Source organism: Misgurnus anguillicaudatus, chromosome 22 (assembly GCF_027580225.2).
Source record: "Misgurnus anguillicaudatus chromosome 22, ASM2758022v2, whole genome shotgun sequence".
Classification (NCBI taxonomy): domain Eukaryota; kingdom Metazoa; phylum Chordata; class Actinopteri; order Cypriniformes; family Cobitidae; genus Misgurnus; species Misgurnus anguillicaudatus.
This window is the reverse complement of record NC_073358.2, coordinates 36,669,635-36,681,572: the sequence shown is the minus strand read 5'-3', so window position 1 is coordinate 36,681,572 and position 11,938 is coordinate 36,669,635. Positions and strand designations below refer to the sequence as shown.

General features: G+C 36.0%; 2 protein-coding genes across 3 annotated transcripts; one reads left to right on the top strand and one right to left on the bottom strand.

Annotated features, from left to right (window-relative positions):
- Positions 1 to 26: 26 nt before the first annotated feature.
- On the bottom strand, positions 27 to 3,082 carry ela3l (elastase 3 like). The gene is made up of 8 exons (XM_073861074.1): positions 2,958 to 3,082; positions 2,672 to 2,760; positions 2,395 to 2,490; positions 1,289 to 1,406; positions 922 to 1,071; positions 612 to 757; positions 346 to 498; positions 27 to 122 (listed from the first exon to the last, which is right to left on the bottom strand). The coding sequence occupies exons 1-8, from the start codon at positions 3,031 to 3,033 to the stop codon at positions 105 to 107; spliced, it is 846 nt and encodes a 281-aa protein (XP_073717175.1). The 5' UTR covers positions 3,034 to 3,082; the 3' UTR covers positions 27 to 104.
- A 1,501-nt stretch (positions 3,083 to 4,583) lies between these two features.
- Positions 4,584 to 11,282, top strand: bco2l (beta-carotene 15, 15-dioxygenase 2, like). Of its 2 annotated transcripts, XM_055199113.2 has the most exons (13): positions 4,584 to 4,743; positions 7,227 to 7,398; positions 7,516 to 7,727; positions 8,296 to 8,411; positions 8,510 to 8,612; positions 8,713 to 8,844; positions 9,121 to 9,281; positions 9,374 to 9,544; positions 9,635 to 9,772; positions 9,865 to 10,047; positions 10,193 to 10,303; positions 10,480 to 10,633; positions 10,752 to 11,282. In XM_055199113.2, the coding sequence occupies exons 1-12, from the start codon at positions 4,710 to 4,712 to the stop codon at positions 10,594 to 10,596; spliced, it is 1,650 nt and encodes a 549-aa protein (XP_055055088.2). In that variant the 5' UTR covers positions 4,584 to 4,709; the 3' UTR covers positions 10,597 to 10,633; positions 10,752 to 11,282. The 2 variants fall into 2 exon arrangements, with proteins under 2 accessions (XP_055055088.2, XP_055055087.2); XM_055199112.2 differs by having other exon boundaries at positions 4,585 to 4,743; positions 10,480 to 11,282.
- The last annotated feature ends 656 nt before the right edge of the window (positions 11,283 to 11,938 follow it).

The following is an 11,938-nucleotide window of genomic DNA, read 5'->3' as shown; positions in this document are numbered from 1 at the left end:
TTTATAGTAAAAGAGAAATGAAAAGATAACTTTATCTTGATCTTTATTTGATGGTTTGTTGGAATTTTCGTTCTTTGCAATAAGATCAGCATGTGTGGTCCATCTTAGTTGTTCATCATGGTCTTCAGTAATCAAAGAAAACAGGAAGAAAATATTTTAGTATTAGTTAGTTAATCACATGAAAACATCTTTCTGTTTTCAAACCAAAACCAAACTGGCTAAAGATTATAAAAAACCATTATGCTTAAGCTAGACTCTTATCAGTTAAAGCTAAACATCAGTATTTAAGGCATTCACATAAGCACTTTATGAATGAAATGATGAAATGAATGCAGCGTGGTGTACCTGATCAATCCAGTCATTGAAAGCGGACACACGGGTGAAAACAGTAGGTTTCTTCAAAGCATTGCAACCCAGGCCAGAAACAAAGCTGGCAATACCATGCACTTCCCAAATACCATTAGAGTTCTTGCAGTTCAGAGGGCCACCAGAGTCCCCCTGTAGCATTATTAAAAAACATTTCTCATTTGTATTCTGATTTGATCTGCAAAATGTAAATGTAAAATATGTCCTGATGCACAAAATTTAAAGTGGCAAAGAATATTACTTACATTGCAGGCAGCAACAACACCATCTCCACCAGAGCAGACCATGGTTTCTTTGATGGATGGACCCCACCAGTCAAAACGAGTGCAGGTTTTATGGTCAACAACGGGCATCAGAGCCTGTTGCAGTTTATCAGGCAGAGGTCCTCCAGCTGGGACACACCCAAAGTGCAGTGACTTTAAGAGGATTTATATTCTTTACAAATCACTTCATATTGTACTACAATTAATTTATCTCAAGTATGTTTCATGCACACTTAGAGTATACACGCTATCGTCACAAAAATGCATGTATGTTTATGTATGTAACACTTACTGGACAGTCTTCCCCAGCCTGTAACATAGCAGGTGTAGTTGTTTGGAAGGACGGTGCCTGCAGGTGGGATACAGCCCAGCTGAACACTATCACTTAGTGTTAAAGGCTCGGATAGCTTAATCAGGGCAATGTCATTTCCGAGGGCCACAATCACAATTTGAAATTATTTGATGAGTTGCCATGGAAAACAGTTGTCTTGTCCATGTTTAATATAGTTTAGTGGCCATTTATACAATTAATTGTATAATTTTAAACATTTCAGTGAAGTGATTCTATCTGTTCACAAAATAAAAATATTGCACAATAAATGTAAGGTCCCAAAGGAAAATATCCAATCTCTGAAGCAGTTCTTACCCGAGGGCCACAAATATGGAGTTCCATTTCTCATGCACAATGATCTTCTCTGGACTGATGGCTTTTGACCCAGCCTCATCCTCTGCCAGGTTATGCTTACCAACAAACACCCTGTACGTCCGTGAAGAACTACAGGACACACAGTGAAGGTTCAAACCAGCATAGAGGTTATACATAAAATGCATCTGGGTGATTCTCAAAAAATCCAGATTTAGAAGGTGTCCAGCATCAGAATTTTTAAAAAGCCCTTGAAACCTTTTTTTTTTGCACATATAAGATTAAGGTCTGAACTTACTGTAACCATTATTTTTTTGAGGATTTAAAAAATATTTCCAATAGAATTATTTACATTTTTTTAGAGTATCATCAAAAAGTATCATTACCGCAACATGATATTACATTAAATATATGCATTTACAAACTCATGTTTCGGTAATGAGAAATAAAAAAGTTGTCTAGGTACTATGACAAACAAAATTGTAACTTTTATCTGGAGAGAAAAAATAAGAACTGCTTACCTGGTAGCCATCTTGAGTGTCACAGTCAAATATGTCCCTTCTAACTATTTTTTTAAAAATGTTAGTTCCTTGAGGGCTTAAATAATGATTGAAAATGTTTGCGGAGGATGAGAAAATTGGTGCGAGACATTTAAATTCCTTATTATTGTCTGTAAATCTACCAATGATCACCAGATACCACATGTTTCTTTACTGTAAATGTTTAAAGTATAACATTTTTAATTATAAATATTTCCATGTCAAAGAACCAAAATCCAGTCATGGACACGTTGCGGTAATGAAAATTTTCCCCTTAAATGTGGAAAAAACAACAAAATGGGTTTGTATGATGTCATTTGAAATCATGTACAAAATAGTACATGAACAGACGTTTGTAACTGTATGTTTCTTATTATCAAAATGTTTAATGACACCTCATAAGTCTAATTTCGTGAGAATCACCCATCTGCATACATTAAATCAGGGCCAAAGCTAGGAGTTATGGGGCTTCTGCACCTGTGAAGCCCTGGACTCATGCTCATTTTTCATCCATATACTGTAGCTACAGTCCTGCTCTACATAAATTAATAAACATTGCATTGAATTATTGGATTGAAGAACTGATACAGTGAGCAGCAGTCATCACCCAGTTAGTGTCAATAATAGATCCTCCACATGTGTGATGCCATGAGTCACCATTCTGATACTGCAGAGAGATCTAATCACAAGACAGATGGAAAGAGATTAATGCATAAAATGTATTAAAACTTACATCTTTTTAAAGACATGGTAAAAAGCAGCATGCAACAGAATGACAGCAGCAGTAAAGAAGTCACAATGAGTAAAAATTAGCACATAAAGAGGAAAATGGGAATAAGAAAAACGTGATGCAAACATACCTGCCAAGGCCAGCTGTGGGGTTTGGCGTCCTCTCCATTGACCACGCGGGAGGTGACAGGCTCAATGGGTGGTTGGCCACAACCAAAGGCTACAGTAGAAATTTCAAATTAGACAATTATAGCTTTTGTACATACTGTGCTAACATGCAACTGTCTATTTCAACCTGATCTAACCCTAATGTAGATTATTATTTGAATTAAACCAATGCAATAAACAGTGTATACAATGTATAATAAAAGAACATCTTCTGAGCCGTGTTTTTTTTAAGGCGTGCAGGTTTGTTACCGCGAGCAATGAGCACTGATGCAAGGATAAGTGAGAACAAGGTGACGCAGGTCCTCAGTTGCCGAACATTGGCCATTACCCCATTTAAACCCTCTCTATTAGTGATGTCACATTAGTCACACAAAATGTAGCTATTGATAGGTGCTACAAGAACAACCTGTTCTGCCTGGGAAAAAATTATCAGCTTCTTAACAGATGCTTTCTTTGAAAGCATTCACATGGCCTTCACACAACTTTTTATATTACTGAAATATTGCATATAACATATTACATTACATATACAACAGTGTTGGTAGCGGTTTGGTGATTCTGAAAATGAAGTTGCATTTAGCTGATTGATCTGAAAATAATGTAGGTATATCTATAATGTACGTAGAACTAATTTTAGCAGCATAACATAAATTCTTGCTTTATCTGCTTTGCAAAAGCATATCATGTTGAAAGCGCTTAACATGCTTTATATGCTCTGTATACAGTGTAAGATGCAAAGTGAGGTGAGATTTACCTATTCATTCGTTACCTATTTATAGCTACAATGTGGTTGGTTGTTCTGTGATTTTAAACATGAAGATACAATAATTGATTCATTTAATAAATAATGTAGGTATAACTGTATATTTTAAATGGGGTTGGTCAGCAGATGGCTAGTTCTCAAGAAAGCTGATGTTTGCAGCAGAATTGACCAATAACCTAAATGAGCTTTATCTGTTAAAACTCAGCAAAAGCCTATCACATAAAACCTTTATGTGAAAAACTTAAAACTTTAAACCTTTAAAGTTTGATATGCTGTGTATGTGATGTTAAAATGAGATGGATATATTTTCGTTCTTACCACAGCTAAAAATTACACTTAAGCATGAAAACTTCTCAAGAGTGGCTTTAATTGCATCTATATAACAGAATCAATGTTGTATAAATACAAAGGCACCCACAAAACAAAGCAAATTGGTATAGTGATTAGTAATGCTTTCTCGTGACATTTTCCTTTACTGAACACATGATGGACAAATTTAGCAATAGAACGTTTTAAGTAACAAAGCAAAGTGGCATTGTGTAGCACTGCTTTCTCATTGTTTGCAATTCATCATAGGTTTGAGTAAATCAATAAACTTTTATCTATTCTTTACTGAACATGGAGGAACCTTAGCTGACAACACTTAGTTGTCAGCATTTTGCTATCACATAAAAAACATAATATAAAGTGAGTTAATAATCTCTGAAATTTTATAGGACTTGATTTGATTTTCACGACCAAGCACATGAATTTATTTCTGTCATGTTTTGTACAATTCAGATTGTCCCTAAATATGATTGCCCACTGTTTGCATAGTCTTTTAACACAGCCCCACGTGTGTTTTATTGCTAATATTGGGCTTTATGTGTTTATATCCGTTAGACTGTTACTATTTAGAATAATGGAAAAACATAAAACACTGCATTTACAATGTCTTTTAATCATTACATAATACTTAAAGTGCCTTTTCAGTGAAATCCATAAAAATTAACTCATTATTAGCTATTTTGGTCTAGCTTTTTTAACTAAATAAAGCAACAGTTCTACTTGCTGTAATACACAAACTTCAAAGTGACATTGCTCTGATCAAAGTTCAGTTTGTTCGTAGGCTAATATTAGCTCAACCCACCTCGTCATGTGTTTACGAAAACGTCTTTGCAGCATCCTATTGTTTTTTTACTTGCTCTGGGATTCAGAATAAAACACCACAGTTTCATTGCAAAGAAACATCTGCAGTCATGCCATCACAGAATCCATCACATGAAGTGTCAGGTAAGACTTTCGGTAATCACTTGTTATGGTCTTAAATCAGGGTTTAACGTTAATCGATTGATCATCCTCTTCTGAAGTTTGCTTCATTCGCACAGTATTTTTCAAACCATATTTTTCGTTTATCGTGGTCTTGTTTAACTAAATTACAAAAGTTAAGCTAATTCAATGTAACGTTAATCTAGACAGAGTTTGGACTTTTTGGTAATATTTTATTTGATTGTCCCAAACTGTGCGCACCAGATGTGATAATAACTGTTAAATGCAGTAGGCTACAGTGCGCTGTGCTTTTTATAAGACGGAACTTCAAATCCTGATATTAAAGTATTTTAACAAAATGCATGAAGCCTACTCTACGCAAGGACTTGATCTTGCGTAATTCCGTTAAGATCGCTTGAAAAGTATACTGTACTTAACGCAGCATTGTGCTGTTGGCCAAGAGCTCGTGTTTGCCTTCGCTTACCTTCTACGTGTCCGTGTCCGAAATCATCGCCATCCTAGCAAACACAGAACGTTCCCCTACCGCTAGTTTTTTGGATATTTTTAGGGTTCTTTGTAGGTTTTCTTTTTTTTTTGCAACCATAAAATAACGTTTCCATAACGTTGCAGGACGGTGGCTCATACGGGGGGAACTATAAAACAACGTTCCCATAATGTTGCAAGGTGGATGTTTTTAAAATAACCTAAAAATAACTTCTGCAGAACATTCTTCAATGGTTATTTTTGGTTTTTTTTTTTGGAACCATAAAATAATTTTCCCATAATGTCGCAGGGTGGTTATTTTTAAACTAACCTAAAAATAACGTTCTATTTCTCTAAAGAAAACTTTCCTGGCTAACTAAAAACAAATCGTGACAAATATGGGAACAAAAAAACTAACATTAGGGACACGATGAAAACAGGAGACGCTGGATTTTGTTAGTCGCAAGCCTTACAAGGAAGAATAGCTCCTAGCCATCATTATTGCAGGGCATCATGGGATTGATTGAGCGCACTTGATGATCTACAGCATGGGTCTTCAACCGGGGGTCCGCGGCCCCCAGGGGGTCCGTGACGGAACTGCAGGGGGTCCGCCAAATGATGTTTAACGACAAGCTATTTTTTGCTTAAAACATAAAATATATGTACAAAATGTTACATGTCCCCTTTAAGTTGTGCACGTGCGTGGCCGCATAGGTTTGAAGGCGCGCGTTCAGTTTAGACAGCGGACTAAAATAAATATCTAAAGATTATAAATGTCCACTCAGGAAGCAGCAATAGCGACAGAAAAGTCATCATAAAACAGGTAAATCTTATGTGTGTCTTTCTTTCAGAATGTCATTTTTAGAATCAGTGCGACATTGTCTCATCTATATTTATTTCTGAACTTGGACGGCTGTTTCACGCGGTTCAGATTTAAAGCGCTAATTCAACAGGCAAATGACACCACACCGCGTCGGCATTTTAAACTGTGACAAAACTATCGCTCGCATTTAAAAACGAATGAAACGCGCGCCGCGATGGTTCTTTGTGCAAGATTCATAGTCAGGTTGAAGTCCGCCTCTTAAAAAGTTGCCACAAAGAGATGCGCGCGGACTCGTTGCATGTTGTTCTCCTGAGTCTGTTATGAAGCTATACAGAAAATAAACCTGCGTTACTCAAACTCGTGACAATGATGATACACGAGAAAAGGCAACAGACCTCAGAATTATAAAGTAGCACAACCTCCATCTCCACCAGAATAGACAGTCTTTGTGTCATTCACCATGATCAGTCATCTTTATAAACTGAAAGCACTTGTCCAATTCACAGTAAAATGAAAATATATTACACTGCAAATACCTTAAAATAATATTATATTATTATTATTATTATTATATTAATATAAAAACTAAATCTACTTTAACAAAAAAAATTATGCATGTTAATATAGTATGGCTGTGTGACAATATGGTTTGTTTCTATTTATAAAATAGTTCCAGTCCTTGATTCTGATTGGTCAATAGTTGTACTTTACTTCACTTTGCGTTGTGCCTAATACGAAAAGGCAGCCTCTCGTACCTTACTGCTTACTTAAATATCTCTGTTTTACACATTTAGTATTAGGGGGTCCCTGCTCCATGCCTCTCTCATCTAAGGGGTCCCCGACCCAAAAAACGTTGAAGACCCCTGATCTACAGTAATTTCGAACTACACATATCTGTTTTCGAAAATAGTGCATTTTATAGGGGCTATTTTAGACACATTGTATGTTTTTGGTAAAGTATGATATAACGGTTCTTTTTAATTGTCAAAATATGACCTCTGCATTTAATTACACCATTCCAGTGAGTAGTGAACACACACACACAACAATTTACTGCAGTGCCTGGGCAACTGCTTCCTATTGGCCATGAGAATCGAACCTACTTGTCTAATGTGGTCAGGATGCTTTTCTTTGGTGTCCTTCAGAACTCTACCAATACTGTCTAATAATTTTTGTAACATGGTGTGTTTTTTTCTCTCAGCTAACAAAAAACGGCCATCTGCCAGTGGTCTGGAGTCTATAAGTCCTCTTGTGACCACTGTGGAGGAGACTCCAGACCCCATCAGTACAATCATCAAAGGAGAAATACCATCCTGGATCAATGGCAGCTTCCTCAGAAACGGGCCTGGAAAATTTGAGTTTGGTGAAAGCAAGTAAGACGACCAAATAACTATTACAGCAAACCTGAAATTAAAAGGGTCCTCAGTCTTCATGATGTTAGGTTGTTTTTATTTATTACAATATGTTATCTTTCTTTTCCTCTTCCTCAGATTCACCCATTGGTTTGATGGCATGGCCTTGATGCATCGTTTCCACATTAAAGATGGTCAGGTGACCTACAGCAGCCAATTCCTGCGCAGTGACTCTTATGTGCAGAACTTAGAGAAGAACCGAATTGTGGTGTCTGAATTTGGCACCCTGGCGATGCCTGACCCATGCAAGAACATCTTCGCTCGGTTCTTCTCGCGCTTTCAGATTCCAAGTAAGAATCAAATGCTGATCAAGCATTTGAACAAAATAACTACATCAGAAATATCTATGATGATAAGATCAGAATGTGCAACTGCAGTGTAGTCATCACCAAGACATGATTATTTAAAGGGGAGATATAATGAAAATCTGACTTTTTCATGTTTAAGTGGTTTAATTGGGTCCCCAGTTCTTCTATCAACCTAAAAAATGTGAAAAAGAACAACCCAGTATCTTAGTTTTGGTAAACCATTCTATGCGAGCATGTGAAAAAATAGGTCATTGAAATTTGGCTCCTCTTGTGATGTCAGAAGGGGATAATACCGCCCCTTAATCTAACAATGGCACTGCCATGTGCAGAGATCAGCTCATTTGCATTTAAAAGGACACACCCAGAAACGGCACATTTTTTATCACACTTACAAAGTAGCAATTTAAACATGTTATAATAAATAATCTATATGGTATATTGAGCTAGAACTTCACATACATATTCTGGGGACACCAAATATTTATTTTACATCTTAAAGTCCACTTTAAGATTCATCTGATTAAGTATTCAATCTTTTTTTGGTTAACAGAGGCAACTGATAATGCAGGAGTGAACTTTGTCAAATACAAAGGAGATTTTTACGTAAGCACGGAGACCAACTTCATGCGCAGAATTGACCCTACAACCCTGGAAACAAAAGAAAAGGTATTGGTTATGTATTAGTTATATAACATAAATGAGAAATTTCTATTAGAAATGAGATTGCTCTGACTGATTGTTTTATTGTCAATTGGGTTTGAAAGGTGGATTGGTCGAAATATATTGCCATTAATGCAGCAACGGCTCATCCACACTATGACCGTGAAGGAGCAACTTATAACATAGGAAACTCGTATGGTCGAAGAGGTGGGACACCTGACTTATAATTCATCTTTTATTAATCAAACAATGTAAACTCATTTCTCTTTGACGTTTGTCTTTAAAATATCCCTTATGCTTTTCAAAGGCTTCCTCTACCATATCTTCAGAGTTCCTCCAGGTGTGGGACAGAATGATGAGGCTGATCTGTCTGGTGCTGAGATTCTCTGCTCTATTCCAGCTTCTGACCCCAGAAAACCATCTTACTACCACAGTTTTGGTGAGTTTATTTGTTTGCTATATTTAGTTTTTTAGATGAGGGGCTTTTTTGAAACTCTGCTTTTTCAGACTTTTATGTCTTTAATCTTAAAGAATTCTTAAGCATATTATGTTGACATGAAATCTCACACTGTATATTGTATGATACAGTGTACATATTATAATCTATTCATAATCTATTCACTAACAAGCAAATAACAAGAATTTTTTTTTCTCCAAACACTTGTTTTTGTTCATTTTGAAGCTTATTTTCTGTTTACTGTACTTTTCTCTGCAGCCATGTCTGAGAATTACATTGTCTTCATTGAGCAGCCAATCAAACTAGAACTGCTGAAATTTATGCTGTATAGAATTGCTGGAAAGAGTTTTCATAAGATCATGTCCTGGAACCCAGAACTAGAGACTATCTTCCATGTGGTAAACCGACACACCGGCCAGGCACGTGATTTATGCTTTAAATGTGAGCACTTTAATTGACGCATCCTATTGCTTCACCTCTTATATTCATCCATGCATGTTTCATTCTGCAGCTCATCAAGACAAAATATTACTGCAGTGCGATGTTTACCCTCCACCAGATTAATGCATATGAGGCTAATGGATATTTGATTATGGACATGTGCTGTGGAGATGATGGCAGTGTGATTGGTGACTTCACAATGGAGAACCTTAATCAGGGATGTGGGGAGAAACTTGATACGGTAATTTGTAAGACTTTTGCTCAAAATATTTTCATCATTACTGTGCATCATCAGTTTTTTGATGCAATGTGTATCTTTTCGTTTCTCTAGCTCTACAACTCTTTGTGTACAACAAACTTACCACGCCGATATGTGCTGCCACTGGACGTAAAGGAAAATGATCCTAACGACCAGAATCTCATCACTTTACAGTACACTACAGCAACTGCTGTAAAGACTGAAACTGGAGTATGTAAGATAGATAATGTTTGCATGTCGAATACTATAATACAGCATTTTTATTGAATAACAGTTTAAAGTCTTTCTTTTGATAATAACAGGTGTTCCTCACTCATGAAGACCTTTACAGTGATGACCTGTTGCAGTATGGTAGTCTTGAGTTCCCACAGATAAACTACACTTACTACAATGCTCGACCATATCGGTACTTCTACGCCTGTGGCTTTAGACACTTTTTTGGAGACTCTCTGCTTAAGATGGATCTAGAAGGAAAGAAGCTAAAGGTTTGTATGGTTATAGTAATATTTTGGAACAGTCACATAAAGCCTATTTAAGGGCTTATCCCATTTATTTTACTGTAATAATGGGTTTGAGCTTCTTTTTTACCCTGAATATTGAGCTTCTTGAGATCTGTCATGTTGTTTGTAGGTATGGCGCCATCCTGGCATGTTCCCATCAGAGCCAATGTTTGTTCCAGCACCTGATGCTAAGGATGAGGATGATGGTGTGGTCATGTCTGTAGTCATCACACCAAGAGAGGTGAGTCCAATGTTACAGGCCATGTTATGTCATGATGCTATTTAGGCTTCTAGAAATATTGGCTTTGTATTTGGTGGCAAAATGATGAGTACAGTTATAATACATATGATTTCTTTATTTCTTTACTGTCTAAAAATTCAGTTATTACAAGTATAATGTTGTGTAACTTCATTTAGAAAAAGAGCAGTTTCCTTCTTGTCCTTGATGCCAAGACCTTCACAGAGCTGGGACGGGCAGAAGTTCCAGTGGACATACCATATGGCACACATGGACTCTTCAATGAAATGCACTAAAATAAAAGCTTATGAACGCAGGGGGAAAGATGCAACAGTATGAAATATTCTAGTTTTTAACTATAAAGCGATATAGAATAAATGAAATAAAACAGTAAAAGCCAAGATTTTAATCATGATAATAATAATAATAATAATTTGTTACATTTATATAGTGCTTTTCTGCATCGTTCAAGGCGATTTACATATGCAGGGCACACCCCTACTCTTTTTTCGAAAGACATCCTTGGATTTTTAACAACCACACAGAGTCAAGACCTCAGTTTAACATCTTATCCGAAGGACGGTGCTTTTACAGTATAGTGTCTGTCTTCATCACTATGGATCTACACAGACCACAGTCTCACTAAGACCTCTGCCAGCAGCAATCGGGTTTTTCCAAGAAGCCTTCCATCCAAGTACTGACCAGGCTCAACCACAGACTGTTAAGTGCTCAACCCTACTTAGCTTCATTGGGCAACCAGTCTTGGGCTACGGGTGATATAGCTGCTGGTTTGATTTTACTACTTTTACAGACAAATATTTTTTTTAATTGTTAGTTTTATATTTTGTGTATTATGTATTGTGTGTATTCAGTACAAACATTTGTTTTACACATTGTATAATATATTCCATATATTGTATTCATTAGCATAATTTTCTCACATATTCTTGTTATTTTAAAAATAAAAATTCCTAAAAATAAATGTTGTACTTAAAAGTTTATCGACCACTGTCTGAGTTGCAGTCACAAACATAGGCCTGTGAGTGAGCTCTCCCTTCATAATCTACAAGGGAGCTTCAAAATGACTTAAAATAATTTATCATTTAAAATAAGATAAAATAAGACAATTAAAACACTTTCTAAACATTTGGCTCACTTAGCAGAAGTCAGTGTGTGAAAATGTTTTTTTCATTAACATTATGCCGGTAACATTTGAAAAAATAGTATTATACAATGAATAAGAACAAACAATCTGTTACAAGGGATTTAGAATAAATTAAAAAACTAAATGATAACTAAAAAACATTTTAAAAAATTACATACATAGACAAAAAAAATTAGTATTTTTTGACTCAAGTAGCGGGTAGGAAAGCTCATCTAAAGATTATATCTCAATTTACAGGTAATGCAAAACCTTATTTAAAACCTGGTATGTTTTAACTGCATTTTTGTTTTGCTATAATTTACATAGGGATTCAGCTAAACTTTTTAATTCGTAGCAAAATGCAATAAAATTTGGTTTTGAGGCTGTAACTTTACACTTATGATTATGAATATGACCTTTTCCAAGCAGGATTTTAATACCATTGTTTAACCAGTGTTACCAGAACCAGTGTTACATGACAAAACAGGACCATT